The sequence below is a fragment of the Onychomys torridus genome, chromosome 4 (genome assembly GCF_903995425.1).
Source record: "Onychomys torridus chromosome 4, mOncTor1.1, whole genome shotgun sequence".
In the NCBI taxonomy this organism is placed as follows: domain Eukaryota; kingdom Metazoa; phylum Chordata; class Mammalia; order Rodentia; family Cricetidae; genus Onychomys; species Onychomys torridus.
Window position 1 is genome coordinate 69,207,121 of NC_050446.1, and position 23,518 is coordinate 69,230,638.

Genomic DNA, 23,518 nt, shown 5'->3' on the forward strand with positions numbered 1-23,518 from the left:
GGAGTATCAAAACACAATCGACAATATAAGAATATAAACAATATAAGAAACACTAAAGGCGCACACTCGGTAGTGGCACACGTCTTTAATCCCAGGACTCGGGAGGCAGAGCCAGGTGGATCTCTGTGAGTTCAGGCCAGAGCGAGTTCAGGCCAGAGGACAGTCAGGGCTGTTACACAGAGAAACCCTGTCCCCAAAAAACCAAAGACCATAAACAAACAAAAAACAGATTCTCAGGAAGGTTTCTCTTGGTGGCCATCTATTATCTTCCTAATGCATTTATTTGTGCCATGCACAGCTACAGCAGTCCATCCTCACAGATGCCTTGCCATAACCACAGGTCTCAGGCCATAGGCTGCCATGGCAAGAAAGCAAACCATTTCTACAATAAAGGTGACGAGATTTTAATACACAATAAACCTCCAAACTAAAAGCAAATATATATAGCCTACTCCTTACCCAATTTATTTGCCATTAAGGCACCAGAATCAGTTAATTCCAATACTGACAAATGTTGCAGATTAGATTCCCTATGAGAAAAGAGAAAACAGTCTAAAAAATACTGTTAAGCATTATATCTCTAAGTTTATTTTACATTGTTGATTAAATTAATAAAGTGTATTGATAAACTCCACAAAAAGCTTAAAAAAAAGCAGGAAATAGGAATCAGGATTTACATCGCTGTCTGTCACCTCGTCCAAGGACTGTTCCAAGAGTCACTTGTGCACCAGAGCTCACTGACTAATGGCAGTATTAACTGTCACCTCGACAGAGTCATCTAGAGTCACTCAGGCACACCTGTGAAGGACCATCTAGTACTGTGATCCTTAGAGAATGTCCGAGGGATTTTCTGGAGTGTGTGTTGATGTGGGAAGAGCCATCTTCACTGTGTCGAGACCATTCCCTAGGCAGGGGATCCCAGACTCTACCATGGAGAAAGGGAGCTGAGCACTATGAATGTGTGTTCGCTGTGCTCTCTGCTTCCTGAGTGGAGCTGTAACCAGCTGCTTCAAGCTCCGGCAGCCATAGGGGCCTTTATCCTTGAACTGTGAGCTGCAGATGCCTTTGCCAGGGTATTTTATCACAGCAACAGGGAAAGGAAGAGAACACTGTAATCACTGCATTGTTCTTTCTTCTTGGCAAATGCAGTTCAGTCTAATTTTAATAACCATTTTGTGCATGGTTTAACTCTTCCTACTTCATCTTATTTTGCCATCAGTGTGACTTGTCCCCACATTATACACAAACTTTAGTATATAAATGAGCCATCTCTTCAGCCCCAACTTCTCTGATTCTTAAAGGCAAACTGTTTCTGCACAAAATGCTTAAAAAAAGACCCCCCCCCCTTCAATGCCCAGCACCCCAGCAAACAAGCCCCACAACCTATCTTAAAAATACTTCTATTCAAGACAATGAAACTCACAGTGTGTCAACTGGAACATCAGTTGCCAAGCACTGACTTGCCCACTTAATGAGATAGTAAGACAAGAGCAGGGGAGCTGTGCGATGCAGCAGGTCTTGCTGAGCCTGAAAGAGCTGACCAGCTCCCAAGATCACCTAGGACAGAAAAGATGGTAAGCTGTTAGGATAAGTAACTCCTGAGGTTCAGGAGAGGTAAAATAAAGCAATACAGTTAAGGGAACAGTATTGTAAAGGCAGTATACACACTAGTTTTTTTTTTTTTTGTTTGTTTGTTTGTTTGTTTGGATTTTTTCCTGAGAAAGGGTTTCTCTGTGTAATGGTCCTGGGTGTCCTAGAACTCGATATACAGACCAGGCCTTTGGCCTTGAACTCACTGAGATTCACCTGCTTCTGCCTCATAAGTGCTGGGATTAATGGTGTGTGCCACCACCAACTGGCTCACACACTACATTTTTGGGTAGCAACTGGCAAAGTATTTTGCTGAACAGTAACAGTCAAAACAAACAACAACAAACCAAAACAGTTATCTCCTTTTTCTTTTGTTTTTTTGAGACAGGGCTTCTCTTCATAGCCTTGGCCATCTAGAAGACATTATGTAGACGTGACTGTCCTTGAACTCACAGAAATCTGCCTGCCTCTGCCTTCAAAGGGCTGGGATTAAAGATGTGCACCACCACACCTGGCTCAACCCAGTTCTGACGCAGGGAAGCTCATGGTGAAAAGAAACAAAGGAACAGAGAAATCTAAGTCTCTCCCGCTGCTGCTGTAGTTCATGTTAAATGGTTCTGACCAATAGATGCAAATCTGTCAACGATACCCAGAGTCTTCAAAATGTGTACAGCCTGTGACATCAACTCTATTCTCAGAACTCACTCTAGAGATAGTTAAAGATCTGGCAGGTGGCTGTAGTGGTCCATGCTGTTTCCCAGCAGCTGGGACATGGAGCAGGAGGAACAGTAGCTGAAGGTCAGCCTCAGCTACATGGTGAGTGTGAGGCTACATGAGACTCCCTCCCAAAAGAAAAAAAAAAACTGGCAACATCCTAGATAGCCAAGAATGGTTGAGTCAGTTAAAATTGTACTAGACAGCTACTAAAATACAAAGTAAAATATTCTGCTTTTATAAACAAAATCAAAAAACATAGCAAAGGAGCACATAAGACAACAAAATGCCTACTCTGTTTATTACTGGGTATATGGTTATAGATGACTGTTTAGTAGCTTACATGTACTTCATAAATGTTCTATAATGAACATCTATTGCTTTTCTGTTTACTGAAAAAAGGCAAAGGACATTGGGGGGGGGGTCTAACTCCAGTAGTTCTATCTTTAAAAAAAAAAAAAAAAGTAAGCCGGGCGGTGGTGGCGCACGCCTTTAATCCCAGCACTCAGGAGGCAGAGGCAGGCGGATCTCTGTAAGTCCGAGGCCAGCCTGGGCTACCAAGTGAGTTCCAGGAAAAGGCGCAAAGGTACAGAGACACCCTGTCTGGAAAAACCAAAAATAAGTAAGTAAGGGCTCATCTAAGTGAGGTTTTAGAAGAGTTTCCTATTTCGTGTTGGGGTTTTAAAATTAACTTCCTGGAGCAGGAGCGATGGCTCAGAGGGTGAGGGCACTTGTTGCTCTTGCAGAGGACCCGTCATCAGTTCCTAGCACCCACATAGTAGGTCATGAACAACCATAATTCCAGTTTGAGGGGATCTGATTGATGCCTTCATTTGGTCTTTGAGGGCACCAAGAATGTATGCAGTGAACATACATGCAGGTCAAATACTCATACAAATAAAGAAGTATTTTTGCTTGTTTTTTAAAGCAAGGTCTCTCTACATGTCTTGGAACTCTCTACACATACCAGGCTAGCCTCAAACTCACAGAGATCCACCTGCCCCTGAAACCCCTCCAGCCCACCCCACCCCCAGGCTGACTAAAATAAAAATGAGTCTAAAAAAAAGGGGGTGGGTGGGGTTGGGGATTTAGTTCAGTGGTAGAGTGCTTGCCTAGCAAGCACAAGGCCCTGGGTTTGATCCTCTGCTCCCCCCCCCCAAAAAAAAGAAAAGGAAAAGAAAGAAAGAAAAAATATGGTATAAACACTTCTGGGAGCCTTGTAAGTCTTTTGGATCTTTATACAGTAACACGAATTGGTCTGACCTGGTTGTTTTCTTGCCAGGTTTGAACGCATTTATCAACTTAGAAACACATGGGTCCGAGGCCTTGGGTTTGATCCTCAAGCCTGGAGTGTACAAGGAACAAAAAGATTCAACTGTGGGCAAAAAAGTAACCCTTTACACAATACATTAGTGGTGTGCAGTCCGGTCAGGGTGGCATGCGAAAAGAAAAATGGAAAAGGGAGCAAAGGAAGGAGCAGAAAGGGCCACAGAAACAAACACTGCAAGCTCAGAACTGCTTAATGGTCCCCGCCCTCCACACTTGGGGCTCTGCTGGCACGCCCAGACTGCAAGAGCTGACCTGAGGAATCTGCAGCACTAAACAGGCAAGGGTTAGTGACAGTGACCTGTTTCACAGTCTGAGTGTATTCAATTATGTTTATTTCTATTTATATGAGGACTAATCATATCAACTTGAAATTTAGAATCATCATGGAAAATACACCTCTGGATGTGTCTCAAGATGTTTATAAGAATGTTCAAGGGTTGGGGATTTAGCTCAGCGGTAGAGCAAGCACGAGGCCCTGGGTTCGATCCTCAGCTCAAAAAAAAGAATGTTCAACCACTGGGCAGTGGTGGCGCACACCTTTAATCCCAGTACTCGGGAGGCAGAGGCAGGCGGATCTCTATGAGTTTGAAGATAGCCTGGTCTACAGAGGGAGTTCCAGGACAGGCACCAAAACTACACAGAGAAACCCTGTCTAGAAAAACCAAAAGAGAGAGAGAGAGAGAGAGAGAGAGAGAGAGAGAGAAAATGCTCAACTAAAGAAAGGATTTAACTGAGGAGGGATGGTCCATCCTGAATGTAGCTGGGACTACCTCATGGGCTGGTTGATATCACAAAATGATAACTAGTAATGCTTTCTTAGAAAAGTCCACGCCCACCCTCCTGGGTGTCTTTCTTTCTAAGCACCTCTCTTTCTTTAATTCCCATGCTTGCAATCTATACTTAAAATGTCTTTTATTAACCCCAACTCTGCACACAGTGAGCTGAGTGCCAGCATTTCTCTCTGCTTATTGACTGTGAGGCAATACAACCAGCCACCTCACACTCCTGGAGTCAAAAGAGACTACTTCAAACACCAAGTCAAGACTTTAAGTTGCCGTTGTCAGGAATCTTGTCATGGCAGAAAGAAAAGTAACCAGCAGTACCTCTTTCGTATGGTATTTGTGGAGCCCCCAGTTAGGCTACACCCAGGGTATAAACCAATGAACAGAGACAAGCCTCCAGCTCTCTGAGAGGTTACAGGTTTCCCCACAAGTAGTACTTACTGCATCTCCGAGCCTTGTTAAAAGCTGCTGTAAGATCAAGAGGTCTCGGCAGATCAGGAAGCGAGTGCTGGCGATTTTATACACACCTCTGCACACAATACACCCTGCTGTGCTGCTACCATAGAGCTGGGAAAGATTCATTCGAACATTCAAAGGCTGAGCTGTAACATCAAAAATGGAGTTAAGGGCTGGCAAGATGGCTCAGCAGGTAAAGGAATCTGCTGCCAAGCCTGATAAGCTGAGCTCATTCCCAGGGACCCATGTAGTAGGAAGAAGCTGACCCCTGTCAGCAAGTTGTCTTCTGACCTCTGTATGTGCACCACAGCATATGTGTGCATGCATATACACAAAATAAATAAATGTAATAATCTGAAAAAGAAAAATGGAATGAAATATAGCATTTAAAGTATTATTATTACTATTAACTATGTATATGTGTGTCTATCTATGTGGGCATGTGCACATGAGTGCAGGTGCCCACAGACCAGAGACCATCCCCCTAGAACTGGCTTCAAGCTACCTGATGTAGGTGTTGGGAAGTGAACTCGATTGCTCTGGAAAAACACTGCATGTTCCTAACCACTGAGCCATCCCTCCAGCTCCATGTCATTGTTTTCAGTAAAGCACACTTGTTGTTTACCTGGATCAAATCCCTTTTCCATTTCCACTTCTGTTTCATAATCCATTTCCCGTATGAGAAGTCCAATGGCATGGACAGGGTTTCTGATCTCTTGCAGTTTACTACAAATGTCTTCCATCACATTTTCTCTACATGGCAATTAGAAAATTCCTGTGATTACTGACAACATTTAAGACAGGCTGTATGTGTGTTGCCCATAGCAAAGAGTGGAGACAATCATTCTGGTACAAGGTCCTCAGACTCCACAGAAATCACCTTCAGCTCTTTAGGAATGACCCACAAAATGAACACAAGGAAAACATTGGTATTTTTTTAGCATATCCAGCTCAATTAAGGGGTTACAGAAGTATATTTTATGAGTTTGTTTTCAGATCTGAATAAATATGTTTATTTTGCCCCTATAACATCTAAAACAGGGGCTGTGGATGTAGTTTACTGGTAGAGAGCTTGCTTAGAATGTACAAGGCCCAGGTTCCTCCCTAGCATCACACATACACAAAAAGAAAGACCTATGTAGACTCAGAAAAATTCAATTTAACATTAAAGCACAACCTTTTATACTTGACCACACATTAAAAAAATCTGTGATAACAATCACTGCTGAATTCCATTAGGAAATGCACTTTACCCTAAATTCTCCTTACACATCAATAGTGATCAAATCTTCCAAAATGTGCTCTGCAGCCTTTTCTGGAGACTGTAAGTTGTAACAACTGGTTTCCATCAAAACTGCCATATCCATGGTAACTGACTCTCCAATCATCCGGAGGCATTTTATAAGACATATAACATCCCGAGCCACATCTGCATCTATGAATGAGAGAATGTTAACACTGATGTCTGAAGCCATGAAGTCTATTGATTAATACATTGAAAGAGGCATCAATAATTAGATGAAAGCGATCCCTTTTCCATAGCATAGGTGTTTAAACCTTTTGAGCTAAAAAAATATATATCTATCTTCAGTAAGGTAAACTCATCAAGACAGATCAGTGGTAATTAATGATTTTTGTGGCCATTTGAAATAAAACATAAAGTTCATATAGGAAGGAGGTCAACTATAGACAGAACAATTATTATTACCATCTGATATGGTTGTCTCATCCTCTGTCAGAAGGTGCTCATCAGGCAGGAGATATAAATGATCTACTAAGGAAGATGGCACCAGGAAAGACAGGTATCCCTGCAAGTACAAAGCTTTCAGTTATTATTTTTTAATAATTCAAAAAGAAAACCTGTAACTCATAATTCATAATGTATCATACAGACAACAAACCATATTGTACATATTATTTATAAATAATTCTATGTCTTTTTTTTTTTAAATTGGAAGTGGCTAGGGGATATAACTCAGTGGTAGAGGGCTTTTCTAATTAAATACATGCAGGCCTCTGGTCTGATTCTCAGCAGACAGAGAAAGACAGAATGATAGAGCAAACTAAGTCTTCCATTTTTACGTGTGTGTCTGTGTGTATGTATATGTTCAGTTGAGTCTAGGGAGGTGTGCATGCGTGTGTACAGGATAATCTTGGCTGTCACTCTCAGGAATACAGTCCACCTCCTTTGAGACAGGTTTCTCACTGGCTTGGAAATCATAAATTAGGCTAGACTGACTGACTAGCAAGCCCCCAAGATCTGTCTCTGCCTCCCCATCACTGGGACCATTAACATGCACAACCACAACTAGCATTTCTACATGGGTGCTAGGGTCTTTCTGCTTGCAAGGCAAACACTACAGATTGAACTATCTCCCTAGACACTGAATGGTGAGGAAAACACCAAATCACATTGAAAGATAATGTAAAACAGATGTAGTCTTCAGCCAGCAAGGTACGACGGCTCAATAGGTAAAGATGCCTGCTGCCAAGGCTAGCTAGCCAAGTTTAATCCCTGGCATATGTGTGCCCCTAGAGATATACACAGTAAACAAATTAAAGATGTAATTACAATGTCAATGTCATAAAACACAAAGACTGGTAACACTGAGAGTATGCTAAGGAAACAACTATGGCCAGCAAGGTTCAGCAGGTAAAGTGCTTGCTCCACACTGGCAACCTGGGTATGATCCCTGGAACCCAGGACAGAAGGAGCGATGTAACTCCAAAAATTGTCCTCTGGCCTCCACATGCATGCTGTGGCATGTGCACACCTGCTCACCACAAACAGACACCAAACAAAGTAATAAAAACTTAAAAACAAAATGCCACAAGTACATATACTTAACATCTAAACATACTGGAGATTAGAGAGATGGCTCAGAGGTTAAGGACCTTTACTGGTTTTGCAGAGAATATGGGTTTGGTTCCCAGCACACATACCAGGTGGCTCACAACTGCCTATAATTCCAGCTCTAGGAAATCAAATACCCTCTGGCACTCACAGGCACCTGTACTCATGTAGTGCACATAAACTCAGGCAGCCTCACTCACATATAAAAATGATAGATGGGTGGTGGTGGTACATGTCTTTAATCCCAGCACTCAGGAGGGAGAGGTAGATTTCTGTGAGTTCAATGCTAGCCTGGTCTAGAGCTAGTTCCAGGATAGCCAGAGCTACACAGAGAAACCCTGTCTTGGAAAACCAAGAAGATAAACAAATCTTAAAAAAAAAGAGGGGTCTCTCTCTCTCTGTCTCTGACACACACACACACACACACACACACACACACACACACACACACACCCAGAGATAATAATGAATCCTTAGCACATGCCTTTAATCTCAGCACTCAGGAGGCAAAGGCAGGCAAATCTCTGAGTTTGAGGCCAGCCTGGTCTAAAAGCAAGCTCTAAGAGAAACTCTGTCTCAGGAAAAAAACAAAAACACCAAAAATAAATAAATAAAATAAAATAAAAATAAAAGAGAACAAAAAACAAAAGCCCAAAACCTGTATAATGCCATTATTAATATCAAATTGATTGCCTGGGCTTTAAATTGTGCTGTGGTTATTTAAGACAATATCTGTATTTTGTAAAAAGTACTTTCTTTCACTGTGTATACATTTGTGTATTGGTGTGTGGGTAAGTGCAGGTGTGAGTGTAAGTGCAGGTGACTACAGAGTCCACAAGAGGATGTTTGATCCCCTGCAGCTGGAGTTACGGGTGGCTGCCACTTGACATGGCTGCTAGGAATTGAATCAGGCCCTCTGTAAGAGTGGTAAGCACATTTAACTATTAAGCCATCTTTCCAGTCCTAATATCTGTGCCCTTGATATGTGCTGAAATATTTACAGATAAAAAGGCATCAGTAGTTCAGGAAAAAAGAAAAATAAGGAGGAGGAGAAAATAAAAAGAAGAGGAAGAGTTGGAGAAGGAATGCAGAAGCAAACTGGGGTGATGATATAGTTCAATGACATTATGTATGCTTGTTAGCATGAATGCACTTGGATTCAATCCCTAGCAATAAAATCAACCTATCTACCAACGGAACCAACCAATCCACCCACCAAAGTGGAAGCTAACAAGTGATGAGTATGAGTGAAGGGAATACAGAAATATTTGTGTTATCATTATTATTGGTGTTTTGTTTGGTTGTTGAAGCAGGGTCTCACTCTAGCCCACGTCGCCAGGTTGACCTGGAACTTATGGCGGTGCTCCCATTTAATCTCCTAAATTATAGGATTTACAAGCATGAGCCATCTTGTTATATTTGTAACTTATTCTAAATTTGAAAGTGCATCAATATAAAAGTAAACAAATAAGATAGAAACCTAAAAGTACCAATAATAATGCAGAATACTAAAGTTCAAATGAATTATAGCTTTAGGGAAATGATTAAAACACATAAAATCCTAAAAATGGCACTATGTTCCACAGTAGCATTTGGAAGACTCATTGACATATGCAGAGGAGCTCCGAGTGTTCCAGTTGGCTTACTTTCTTCAGAAGGCACATCATGTTTGTGAGAGGGTTCAAATGTAGAGCAAGAGGATGGGAGAGGGCTTCTTGATACTGGAGACAGCAGGCATAGAACTTGCACCAGAATTCCTGTTGCAAAGTGCGAAATTCATCCTGGGAGAACTCATACTCTGTTACACTTCCTTGGAGCTGACAAAGAAAGAAAAGTTAACTTTTGGGGGTTGTTCTCTAAAATATTTCCATTAAATCCATGGGATATGTATACATACTTATCAAATTCCCTAATGAAAAGACTTGAGCATTTATACTTTCTACTAATATGATAAAAAATTATTAAGTCTGATAATTCTATCAGACAAACAACATTGTTAATCTGACTCTTACCCACACCTCACCTCATTTTCTTTTTAAAGATTTATTTATTTCACATACAGTGTTCTGTCTAAGTTCCAGAATAGGGCACCAGATCTCACTATAGATGGTTGTGAGCTACCATGTGGCTGCTGGGGATTGAACTCGGGACCTCTGGAAGAACAGCCAGTGCTCTTAACCTCTGAGCCACCTCTCCAGCCCACCTCACCTCATTTTCAACAGCTAAAGTAATTTCTTTTTTTAGTTCACTCCACGAAAGATCCAAGTTCCTCTCAGTTCCCCGGCAGAAAATCTAAAATGAAAAGAAATTATTTCAGAATACTATAAAATACCCAAACTGAAGGAAGTCTCACCTAAAAGGCACTAAGGCAAGATTCAATTACACAGCAACACCAGGACTGCTGGGAGTTTCCTCCCCCTCTAATACTGCACAAACAATTTCTAACAGCAACAGCAATTTTGAAGTTTAATCCAGAATAACCTTCAGAAATCTGAGTCTGAAAGAATCATAACAAAATACATTAGGCTGGGCGGTGGTGGCCTGTGCCTTTAATCCCAGCACTCAGGAGGCAGAGCCAGGTGATTCTCTGTGAGTTTGAGGCCAGCCTGGTCTACAGAGCGAGTTCCAGGACAAGATCCAAAGCTACAGAGAAACCCTGTCTCAAAAACCAAAACCAAACAATAGATATTTCCTTGCTCACCTGTAAAGCTTTTGATAAAGCTGCATGTATGAATCGTCCTGGTGTAAAAAGACTTCGCAAATACATTTCCTATTAGAACATTAAAACAAAAGCGTTATCATTCTGAAGAAGGTGAACTGGGAAAAATACAAAGGAGGTTGGCCACACTGACTCCAATGTATGAATTTCTACCATATGATTTGGATACTCTGCCCTTCTACAATTGAGCAACGAGCTGCACTGCAGTTACATTTCCACAGTGTGAGCAAAGACTGCAAGGCTTCCGGGGTCATGACGATACACTATTCTGAATGGTATTCATTCATACAGCACTCTACTGGGGTCACTGAAAACCAAGGTGTCAGCTGTCACTCTTACATGCAGAGTGGACCCAGCCTGTTGATGATATGCCCAGGTAAAGGAGCAGTTTTAACAAGCTGATCTCCAGACCATCTCCACAAAGACTCACATATAAAACAAACTGAAAATAGACACTGTAAATACATCAAAACAAACTGCAGAAAACTCTCACACAAAGACTACAGACTATAACAGAAACCATCCACACTGCCTCGTTATTGTGAACAAGACTCATGAGCTAGCTTTGCTTCTAAGCAAAGTCTGACTGACCTTCATTAGGATTCCTTTCTTCTGCTGAGCTGCTGATGCTTCTTTTTAAGAAAAGATTCATTACTTTTAAGTGTATTGATGTTTTGTCTGCATGTATGTCTATGTGAGGTTGCCAGATCCCCTCTAACTGGAATTACAGACATTTGTGAGCTGTCACATGAGTGCTAGGAACTGAACTCAGGTGTTCTGGAAGAGTAGACAGTGTTCTTAACCACTGAGCCATCTTCTCTAACCCATCTGCTGAGCTTTTTGATGAGTAATAAAATGAACACAATGGAACAAAAAGCTACTAATGATCATCATGTGACTTCGGCTTTAAACAAAACCCAAAAGCTAGTATTTGTTAACTGAATACTGAATAACCATTATCAATGAACTCTAAGGATTAACATTTTGGCAACATTCAATTTTATACTTAAAGTGGGGTTTCCCTGGGTGCAAATTTTCGTCATTTCAGCCTTAAAGTTCATAATCATTACGATCATTTAATACTAAGGCATCAACTAAAAACTTCCCTCATTTATCCTGAAGACATATCCTTGAAAAAGGAGGAGCTGGCCTATTATACTTTTTGTCTTACTTTTTCAAATTTTCTTCTTTGCATGTATCTTTATAGAATTTAAGCCCCCTGATGTGGTGCTGGGAATGGAACCCAGGTCTGGTGCATGTACTCTACCACTAAGCTATACTCTTCAGAATTTATCTGAATTCCACAGAATGTTTAAACAGGCAAAATACTAATCACTATAATTTGATCATTACATATCACTTATTGTATCATTATGCGATACTTCACAGATGTGTATAATAACTATGTCAATTACAAGGTTCAGGGGTAGCCAGGCAGTGGTGGTACACACCTTTAACCCCAACACTTGTGAGGCAGACACGGGTAGATCTTTGTGAGTTAGAGGCCAGCCTGGTCTACACAGCAAGTTCCTGGACAACCAAGGCTACAGAGAAACCCTGTCTCAAAACAAAACAAAACAAACAAACAAATGGCTTGGGAGCTGGAGAGATAGCTCAGCGGTTAAGAGCACTTGTTGCTCTCTTGCAGAGGACGCAGCTTTGGTTCCAAGAACCCATATGGCAGCTTACCACTGCTGTGGAATATTATTTTAAGATGTGTTACATTTGTTTAACCCTGGGAAGCTGTATTACTTTGCCTGCCTAAAACATCTGATTGGTCTAATAAAAACTAAAATGGCCAATAACTAGGCAGGAGAGGGATAGGTGGGGCTGCCAGGTAGAGAGAATACATAGAAGAGAGAGGAGAGAAAGGAGAGGATGCCAGGGACCAGTCACCCAGCCACCCAGCCAGGCATGGAGTAAGAAGGAAAGAAAGGTATATAGAACAGAGAAAGGAGAGGATGCCAGGGGCCAGCCACCCAGCTACACAGCCAGGCACGGAGTAAGAAGGAAAGAGAGGTATATAGAACAGACAAAGGTAAAAGCCCAGAGGTACAAGTAGACTGGATAGTTTAACAAAAGCTGGATAGAAAAATGCCAAGCTAAGGCTAGGCATTCATAAATAAGAATAAGTCTCTGGCTGGAGAGATGGCTCAGAGGTTAAGAGCACTGACTGCTCTTCCAGAGGTCCTGAGTTCAATTCCCAGCAACCACATGGTGGCTTACAACCATCTATAATGAGATCTGGTGCCCTCTTCTGTATACATAATAAATATATAAATCTTAAAAAAAAAAAAAAAAAAAAAAAAAGAATAAGTCTCCGTGTATTTATTTGGAGGCTGAGTGGTAGGCCCCCAAAGACCAAAGAGTTAAAAAAAAAACAAAAAAAAGAACCAAGCAACTCATAGACATCATCTATGACTCCAGTTCCAGGGATCCGATACCCTACTCTGAACTCTGTGGCCACCACCTGGCAACCACAGGGTGCACATACACACATACTGACTGAAATGAGGCCAATGCATTGGCTTGTGCAGTTGAGATGTTCAGTGTCTGCTTGCAGACAGGGCTGCTATGGTGCTCTCAGGGCTTCCTCTCTTTATCTGCTTCTTTCCTTGCTGTTTTCCTTCTTAGATAGTACCTCTTCCCCTGATAGGGTCTATAATCTGTGTGTTTAGTTGCCCTGGAGGAAACAGCAGTACCTCAGTCCTCTGTCCTTGTGATGAACTGGCCTGGCCTGGGTGATGTGTTAATTCCTGATGTGGTCATTGATCAGAACAGATGTTCTGGGCTAACATGACATAACAGTTAACATACTTACTCTGGGGTCTTGGTCATCTCTGATGACAATTTCCTCTTCTGGCAGAGGCTGCATAAAAACTGGATTCCACTGACCTGCAACATTGCTATAAGTAAAAAGTCCAAAAGTTTACCAAAACATAGCACCACTCTGAGTCAGTGAACCCCAGCAGCCAATCACTATTTAATTGTTACTGAGTACGGTTTGTACATATGTGTTCTTACTATCTTTGTGTGTGTGCATGTCCTTGTGGAGGCCAGAGCTCAATGCCAAATATCTTTCTCAATTGTTCTCTATTTTATTTATGTTTATTTATGTTTTAAATTATTTACTAGCTTTTTTTTTTTTTTTTATTATTGTGACTTGAGTGTCATAGTAGATATGTAGAGGTCAAATGGAAAATTTTCAGGGTCTGTTCTCTCCTTCCATCATGAGTTCTAGGGTTTAAACTTAGGTGATCAGGCTCCACAGCAAGCACTTTTACTTAGCAAGACACCTTACCAGCCCCTGATCTTATTTTTTGAGACAGGGTCTCTCATTGAATCCAGAGTTCACCAATTTAGCTAGACTAAGCTGGCCAGCAAGCTCTGGGATCCTCATGTCTTTGCCTCTGGGCTTGTGAACGTGTACTGCCATGACAGGCCTGCTGTTGACATGGGAGCTGGGGATCCAAACTCAGGGCTTCGTGAATAAACAGCAGAAATTGCCAACTGAGTCATCTTCCTGCCCAATGTCTTATCTTTGACAGGCATCATCCTCAATTTAACACCTGAAATAGAAATCTACAAACAGCTCATCTTCATTAGATTTGTTTTGTTGTGTTCTTTGTTTTTCGAGACAGGGTTTCTTTGTGTAGCTTTGCATCTTTCCTGGAACTCACTTGGTAGCCCAGGCTGGCCTCAAACTCACAGAGATCCGCCTGCCTCTCTGCCTCCCAAGTGCTGGGATTAAAGGCGTGCAATTTTTACTAGATAGTATGCAAGGTGCTGTTCTAAATACTCATGTACGCCCTACACTCTCCTTGAAGGATGTATTACATCTAATTTGTAGCTGAGGAAGTGAGTCTTAAGGTCTATCACAGCTAATAAACAGCACAGCCAGGCTCACAACCCTAAATCCAGAGCCTATGCCCTTTTTGTTTGACTTAAGACATGGCTTTACTCTGTAGCTCTAGTGGGCTTCAATTCAATCTCTTAATATTCTTGCTTTGCCTACCAAGTACTGGGATTACAGGCATGTGCTACCATGCCCAGCTCCAAGGCTCTGGTTTTTCATTACTTTGTTTGAATGCTACCTTTAAGGACTAAACTAATATTTTTCAAGGTCTCACTTAGGATCAGAATAGATCTTCTTACAATTCTACAATTCTCTAAAGCTTAGTGTTGAGGGTTCAATTTGTTTAAATGGTTCTCAAGCAGTACACAAAGGAATCTTGCAAGAATGGTGTTTCACACTTGATCTTAGCCAAAAGGCCAAAAAGCAATGGAAGAATGTCTCAGTGTTTATGTGTTTGATTAAAAAGTATTTAAATTTGTTTATAAATATATTTGTAACTATTAAAATTTTTTTAGATTAAGCTGGGCATGGTGGCACACATCTTTAATCCCAGCACTTGGGAAGCAGAGGCGGGTGGATCTCTGAGTCCAAGGCCAGCGTGGTCTACAGAGTCAGTTCCAGAAGAGCTAGGGCTACACAGAGAAACCCTGTCTTGAAAACCAAACAGAAGAAGTATTTTTAAAGACTATTTTAATCCTGTGTGGTACATATGTGCATGCCTATGTGAGTTCGAGTAACAGCAGTTAGCTATAAGCCACCTGACAGGGTGCTGGGACTGTACTTGAACCCTTTGCAAGAGCAATATGAGCCTTAATTGCTGAGGCATTTTTCCAGAACCACAGCTGTTAAAAAGTTTAAAAATAAACCAATGCACTTTAGAAAAGTGTATCTAATAGTAGAGATTATCAAAACATTAAATTGTATAATACAATTTTGTACCATAAAATATTAATTTTGCTCTATATATCAAAGTTCATTTTCTCTTCTCTCTTTTTTTGGAGCTGAGGATCGAACCCAGGGCTTTGCGCAAGCGCTCTATCACTGAGCCAAATCCCCAACCTCCTCATTTTCTCTTATCTCTCTCTCTCTCTTTTTTTTTTTTAACCCAAGACAAGGTATCATATACTCCAGGCTGGCCCTAAACTATGTGGCTGAGGATGATCTTGAATTTCTAATCCTCTTGCCTCACCTTCCAGAGTGCTGGAATTAAAAGCATGCAAGACCATGCTTAGTTTTAGAGGTGCTAGGAATTGAATCTAAGGCTTTAAGTTTGAGAAAGGCACTCTATCTACTAAGCTACATTCTGAGCCCTGAAGTTCATTTTCTCATGAAGAAAAAAAAGTTTTCTGTTTTAAAAAGTTTCAAAGAACCATATTAGTTCAATCTACCTCTGATCTTATTTTAAGGAAATTGAGAAAAAGTAATTTCAATGTCTTTGCTAAGTTGTGGGTATAAGGGACATTAGGTATTAGAGTATTAGCAGCAAGCTTCCAGATTAGAAGTATTTGGGTACATACTTCCTTTCCTAAGAAATATGGTATTTTATCTTAACACAATCCTAAGTATATCTGCTCTAAAACCAAAAGTAAGAACCACAAAAGGGCACTTTAGAAAATTAATTAAGACAAATCAGAATCCTTCACTTTTGTGGTTCCACACGAAAAGGTCTCATCTCAGTGTGGCTCTGCCCAGGGTTAAGAAGGAACAAGTTAAACAGTCCATACTGTTCAAAGTTGATGTATTTCACAATCGTTTGGTTCTCAGCATCGTGCCACAGGGCCCAGATATCCGTTGAAGTTAAGGCAAAATCGATCAGTGTCTCCTAGGAAGAAATGGGGGGAGAATGAGAAAGAAAAGGGAGTAGGGACTAAGGTTGTATTGAAAAGAGAAAAATACATAAAAGTACAACATGCCATATGAACTTGATAAATCCCAACTTAAACTGTTTCTTTACATGAAGAGGGGCTGGAGAGGTAGCTCTGGTTCAGAGAGCTGGCTGCTCTCCCAGAAGATCCTGGCTCATTTCCTAACACCCACATGGTGGGCTTTCCACTGTCTATACATGAAATATTTAAGAATATACTCTTTTTTTTGTTTTTGCTTTTTGATACAGGGTTTCTCTGTGCCTTTCCTAGAACTCACTCTGTAGCCCAGGCTGGCCTGGAACTCACAGAGATCCACCTGACTCTGCCTCCCAAGTGCTGAGATTAAAGGCGTGCGGCACCACTGCCTGGCCAAGAATATAATCTTAAACACGGTAGGTTTAAGGCCTTTTGAGAAAGTCTCACTATACTGCCAAGCTGGTCTGGAATTCCTGTGTTCAAATGTCCCTCTAGCTTCAGACTCACTAGTAGCAATGATTTCAAAGGCAAGCATCCTCACCAGGTCATACATAGCTAACACTTCCTTCTTGTGCCCGTGTGAAATGCAGAGGATGGTTCAATTTACCTGAGAAGTGAATAGTGAAGAAATGTGATCTAAACTATAGCGATTATTCTCGGTGCTCACCAACTGGAAAACGCAGAACTGTTGAAACACAAGTTAATAGTTCATCACTTCATACAATCAATACATTACTCTTCTAGGGAAAGAATTCACAAGTCTCCTACTTGAGTGCTAGGAATACAGGTGTGTGCCACCAAATTTAACTTAAATTAACATAAAGTTTTCATCTTAACCATTTTCAAGTACACAGTTTAAATACATTGACATTGCTGTGCTACCAATATCCAGGACTCTTTTCATCTTGCAAAACTGAAACTTTATTCCTATCAAACGACTTCTCCAATACTCTGAATCCCTATCCCTTCTTCTGCCTGAAACTACCACTTTGAGTCTATAACTATAGCTACTTTAGAAATCATAATTTCTAAACCCTAGGTTTGATCCTCAGAGCATATATGAGTGTCCAATTGCACTATACATGCACCTGCACACTTCCTATAAAACTATAAGGTAATTCATGTTCAAGTGTTTATTTAAATCTACCACCAAGGATTAGGAATAGAACTCAGGAGGAGAGCATTTGCCTAGTGTGCACAAGGTTCTGGGTTTGAGCCCCAGCACTACAATAAAACAAAATCAAGACAAATCTCACACAGCAGACAAAAACCAGCAGCAACAACAACAACAACAACAAACACTATTCCTAAAACTAAAATTTTCACACAGAAAAAAACGACATTTGCTGGGCCTGGAGAGATGGCTCAGCATTTCAGAGGATTTACTGTTCTTGCAGACCTTGGATTTGTTTTCCAGGACTCACATGGTGGCTTATAATTGCCTGTAACTCTAGGACCAGGGTGATTCAATACCCTCTTTTAGCCTCCACAGGTTCCTGAATGTATGTAGTGCACATGCTCACATATATACATATAAACTTAAAACATATAATATATAAAACATAAGTATTATGTATAAATTATATATAAATATGTAAAAATGTTTTTCTTTAAAAAAAAAAAAAAGATTTATTTATTTATTATGTATACAGAAGAGGGTGCCAGATCTCATTACAGAGGGTTGTGAGCCACCATGTGGTTGCTGGGAATTGAACTCGGGACCTCTGGAAGAGCAGTCTGTGTTCTTAACCTCTGAGCCATCTCTCCAGCCCATAATGTTTTTCTTCTTTTTTCTTTTGAGCTGAGGACTGAACCCAGGGCCTTGCACTTGCTAGGCAAGCGCTCTACCACTGAGCTAACTCCCCAAGCCATCAAAATGCTTTTCTTAAGTGACAGCTGATAGCTAGTGTGTAAGGCCCTGGGTTGAATCCCTTAAACTGGAGGAAAAGACAAACACAACAATTAAGAAAACTCACTGTGTACTGACAATGTGATGACCTGTGTCTTACACCATAGGCAGGCAACTGTTCACAGGAAGATAAAGATGTTTTACACTTATTTATTGTTTGTTTGTTGTATGTACGTGTCTGCGAGTCTGTGTGGAGAACAACTTGCAGGAGTTGAACTCAGGTGTCAGGTTGGCTGCAAACACTTGTGCCCACTGAACCAGCTTGTCATCATCCTCATCTAACCACTTTAAAAAGCTCTTTTGATTTAGATCTGGTTGCTTTGGAACTAACTATGTAGACCAGGCTAGCCTCAAACTCACAGATTTGCCTGCTTCTGACTTCCAAGTGCTGGGATGAAAGGAGTGTGCCATCATGTCTGGCTTTAAAAAACATTGTTTTTAGAAAGAGAAAACTATTTTTTTTCTTTTCCCCAGCAGTGGGGACTAGAACCCCGGACTTTACTCATGGTAGGTAGTTTCACCACTAATCTGCAGTCCAGCCTCACAAGCCAACTACAAGGGAAAAAGAGAAACACTGAAATTGTCTTCTGCGAGCTTAGCAGTTAAGAGCACTTAAGGAAATTGGGGCCCATCATTCCCATCAGACAGCTCACTAACACCTGTAACTCTGGCCTCAAGGGATCTGACACCTTCTAGACTGTGGCATCTGTACACATATGTGTGCATACTCACACAAACACATACCTACACACGAAAATAAATCTTAAAAGAAATCTACATAAGGGCTGAAGGTATAGTTCAGTGATAGTACAAATGTTTAGCATGTATGAAGACTAAAGATAAAAAAAAAAACAAAACAACAGAGCTCAGAGCTGAGTGTGGTGGTGCACACCTTTACTCCCAGCACTTAGAAGGCACAGGCAGGTGATCTCTGAGTTTCAGTCCAGCCAGTGATACATGGTAATATCCTTTCTCAAAAACAACAACGAACAAAAAAGAATTAAAAAACCACAATAAAATAACCTCAAAACAAAGAATTAGAATTCACCAATTTGGGGTTGGGGATTTAGCTCGATGGTAGAGCACTTGCCTAGCAAGCATAACGCCCTGGGTTTGGTCCTCAGCTCTGGGAAGAAAAAAAAAAACCAACAAAAAAACAATTCACTAGTTCATCACTATGGTTATCTGTTATAATAAAAAATAAACACTTCATGAATTTTTTCCTGCTGTATGTCTATCATTATACATGTGCATACTAAGTAGCAAAGCAAACATGTATTGTCAACTTTAGCCTAAACAAAACAGCAAAAATCCAGGAAAGGCTGGCCGGCTGCAGAGTTTTTTCAAATGACTTGTGAAAAAGAATGAGTTTATTCCAATTTTTTTTCTTTTGAGACAGTCTTACAATATCCCTTAGTGTGGCCTCAAAACCACGATAATCCTCTTGCCTCAGCCTTCTGAATGCTGGGATTTGGATATGTACCACAAGAGCAGGCTCATTTGATTTTTCATTACATTTTAGTTATTTAGTATTCATGTGTGTGTTTTCAATACATTTAGTTATTTAGTATTCATGGGCCACGTCACTTATGAAGGCCAGAGGACAACTTAAGGAGTTAGTCTTCTACCCTGTGTCCCGGGGATCTAACTCAGGTTGTCAGGCTAGAAGGCATGCACCTTATCAGAAGCCATCTTATCAGCCCTGGGGTGAGAATTTCCCCTGGGGAGCAGGTGTCTCAGGGCCCGAACAGGGAGAGGACAGCAGAGCCCAACAAGGAATTCAAAGCCTCACAGGGAAGCAGAGCTCCAGTAAGCAAGGGAGACATCTCTTTTCTCTGGTGGGTCACAGCAGGCCTGCCAAGCGCTGCTGCTGCTGCTAGTATATGCACACAGAAGGCACAGTGCCAGGCCAAGCACACAATACCCCAAATGGCCACTGGTTATTTAATTACACTACTGTGTACATTCTATATGCCTCACCTAAACACGACAGCAGTGTCTGGTTGGTGAACAACATTATTTCTAAACATTAATTTCCCCATAACTATGTACTAACATACTAACACCTATACTCCTTCTCAGCAATTTCATCTTTTTCACCTATATTTTCAAATTTGCTTTCTTGTTTAGTTTTGGTTAACTTTCCCTTAGAGTTCCCTTTAATCCTTACCTTTCACAGTTTTCTTTCTTCCTTTTTAAAAAATTTTAAAAATTTTATCCTGGTATGACTGGACACTGGACAGTCTGGGAATTGAACCCAGTTCCTCTGGAACATCAGTCAGTGCTCTTAACCACTGAGCTATCTTTCTCTTCCATAATTCTAATTCATTTATCAGCACAAAAACCAATTACCCTTGAACAACTTAGCACTTGAAACATTGCTTAAGTGGACTCAATGAGCCTGACATTTCCCCAATCAATCCACAGAGAATAACTTGATACACTGCATACCTGTCCTCGTTTTGGAGCATGCATATATATTCCTAGGTAGAGCCCCATGGAAGGTGAATATGCAAGTCGTAATTTATGTCCTGTTCCTGCAGTGAGCCGAAGGTCTTTGTTCACAGGGACATATTCCAGCATGTCAGCCACCATCAAGCACATTTGGTCCTGCCCAAGAGAAGAGTTAATAGGTGATATTCAAAGAATATTGAGACTAGAAATACATCCCTTACCGTTTAAGAAAATGATTTTGTGGGGTCTGGCAGAGAGGCACATACATATCTTTTATCCCAGCGCTTGGGAAGCAGAGGCAGGCAGATCTTTGTGAGTTCAAGGCCAGCCTGGTCTACCATAGCAAGTTCTAGGCCAGCCAAGGCTACACTGTGAGACCTTGCCTCAAAACAAACCAAACAAAATTACCAACCTTTTTTTTTAAATCTTGAAAACTGTCTTATCAATATGCACTAAAAAAATTTGTTCTTAAAAATTTTATTGCTAGCTGGGCACTCAGGCGGCAGAGCCAGGCGGATCTCTGTGAGTTCCAGGCCAGCCAGGGTTACAGAGTGAGTTCCAGGAAAGGCCCAAAGCTAAACAGAGAAATCCTGTCTTGAAAAACAAAACAAAACAAAAAAATTTATTGCTGGGCAGTGGTGGCGCATGCCTTTAATCCCAGCACTCGGGAGGTAGAGGCAGATGAACTCTGTGAGTTTGAGGCCAGCCTGGTCTACAGAGCGAATTCCAGGACAGGACAGGCTCCCAAAGCTACACAGAGAAACCCTATCTCGAAAAACAAAAACAAAAACAAAAACAAAAAACAAAACAAAACAAAAATGTATGTGTATGTATATATGTGTGCCTGGTGTCTCTGGCGATCAGGTGTCGGATCCCTTGGAAATGGAGTTACAGACAGTTGTGAGCCACCATATATATAGCTGTTGGGAATTGAATCCCAACCCTCTGGAAGAGCAGCCAGTACTGTTAACCACTGTTAGCCAGAGCCATCTCTTCAGCCCCAACATGGATTTTAGTAACACAGTTGTGGGGACTAAAACCACTTGTAACTCCATTCCAGGGTTCCAACACCTCTTCTGATGTCCTTAGGCACCAAGCATACATTAATCACACATATTGTATGTAGGCAAATAGTCGATTTTTAAAAATGATTGTTGCTCTTAAGACTGTATCTTTTTTTAAAATTTATTTTTATTTTATATTCATTAGTGTTTTGCCTGCATGTCTGTGTGAGGGTGTCAGATCCATGGAACTGGAGTTACTGACAGTTGTGAGCTGCTGTGTGGGTGCTGGGAACTGAACCCTGCCTCTGGAAGAGCAGCCAGTGCTCTTAAACGCTGAGCCCTCTCTCCAGCCCTGAAGACTCTATCTTCCATTAACCTTTAAACTCTATATAGGGCTTGTAATTCTCAAAATAAAAAATAAATAAACAAAAGTAGGGAAATGTACAGAAAATGATGGGGATTCAAAGTATCAAGATCTGAAAGTGTATCATAATTTCCAAACCAAATGATCCCATCATCTTTAAATAAGCAACAGGACAGACTTCAATTCTTCTACATCTCACAGATTTTAACTTATGCCAATCATAAATGTAGCATTTACCTTGTAAGACCACATCCGTAGTTTATGATCCTGACACAGGGCAAAAATGAAAGCATCGTGTTCAACACAATGAACAGCAAGACTGAGGGCACGATCCAAAGGCCCCTGATCACCCCTAAAAACCAAGGACAGGTTTTAGATTTTTCATCACTGCAAATAAGCAGATCATTAGAATTTGTGATTTAAGAGGTAAAATAAAATTATAAATGGATACTCTTAGCAGAAAGAACAAGAATTTATATGCTAGGATAAGACAAATACATTTCTATGTAATTTATACTAATAATTACCATAAAATTGAATAGGTTCTATATTATAAAAAGCAATTCATTTCATATTAGTTTAGTCCAATAGTCAAAACTTCCTATGCTAATTTTTTTTTGAGACAGGGTCTCATTAATAGCTCTGGCTAGCCTCAAACTCACAGAGATGCACCTGGCTTTGCCTCCTGAGTGTTAGGATTAAAGGCGTGCATGACCACACCAGGCTTATCAGGCCTTTTATAAAAGGTTCATGGGTGAAGGTCAGAGGACAGTGCAATAGCTGGTTCTCCCCTCGACCATGCTCAGGATGCCAGGCTCTGCAGCAGCAAGTGCCTTCGCCTGCAGGCGCTCTACTTCAGCAGTACTCAAACCAGGGAACAGCATGGAACTGGACATTGTAAAAATGCGAGTATGCTGGCACAGTGTGGGGCTGCAAATAAGACAGCCTCTGGAGGAGCGTGGCTCTCCTCAGGCAGGACATCATGCTATGCACTCTTCAACTGAGGACAGAGCATGCCATGCAGTACTGCTGGAAGTAATAATAACAAGGATCACAACCTACGCCCTTTGATTTCTTGCAGGACACACTCACCTTATAGCTGTGGGCATCCAGCCTGTGAGCAATCGCTGCATCACTGAACTCTGTTTCAGTTCCACAATTGATGTTACCCCTGCAACGATATCCAAGGAACGTCCTGATAATAACTTAGAAAAACCCAAAGCCAAATGGTAGAACCAAGAATGAGGTCTTTATAAAACACGACAGACTTCTACATTCCTATACTAACACGGTTCTTTTTATGTACTTAAATGTATTTCTCTGCATTTATCACAACTGAAATAATTTGAATCAGTAACAGATCAATAAAAACAGCAACTTTTTTATATTTTTAGGAAAAATGTCTTGCCATTTACAGATAGCAGCTCATTCTTCCACTCAATGAAATCATTTCACATTTTCTTAATCACTGGGTACCTTTCATGTGGCAGTGGCTCCAGGTGTTGGAGATTCAGTGGTAAACAACTGCCCCCATGAAAGTTAACATTCGACTGTTGGGGGATGAGAGAAGTAAGGAATTAAATTAATAGTGAAAAGGACTAAAATGAGTATTGCTGGTGCTGTGGAGGGAAGGCTGGATTTTCAAA

At 40.9% G+C, this 23,518-nt stretch overlaps 1 protein-coding gene across 1 annotated transcript in view; it reads right to left on the minus strand.

Annotated features, from left to right (window-relative positions):
- Nucleotides 1–23,518, minus strand: part of Nup160 (nucleoporin 160) — a 58,761-nt gene that overhangs the window by 28,102 nt on the left and 7,141 nt on the right. Inside the window, exons 5-19 of the mRNA XM_036185651.1 lie at nt 22,965–23,043; nt 22,110–22,224; nt 20,502–20,660; nt 16,749–16,826; nt 16,025–16,122; nt 13,266–13,350; nt 10,427–10,495; nt 9,934–10,017; nt 9,372–9,542; nt 6,580–6,679; nt 6,141–6,306; nt 5,497–5,624; nt 4,857–5,017; nt 1,424–1,557; nt 460–530 (exon numbers count right to left, since the gene is read on the minus strand). Coding sequence (XP_036041544.1) covers nt 460–530; nt 1,424–1,557; nt 4,857–5,017; nt 5,497–5,624; nt 6,141–6,306; nt 6,580–6,679; nt 9,372–9,542; nt 9,934–10,017; nt 10,427–10,495; nt 13,266–13,350; nt 16,025–16,122; nt 16,749–16,826; nt 20,502–20,660; nt 22,110–22,224; nt 22,965–23,043 — 1,698 coding nt within the window. The remainder of the gene's footprint in view (nt 1–459; nt 531–1,423; nt 1,558–4,856; nt 5,018–5,496; nt 5,625–6,140; nt 6,307–6,579; nt 6,680–9,371; nt 9,543–9,933; nt 10,018–10,426; nt 10,496–13,265; nt 13,351–16,024; nt 16,123–16,748; nt 16,827–20,501; nt 20,661–22,109; nt 22,225–22,964; nt 23,044–23,518) is intronic.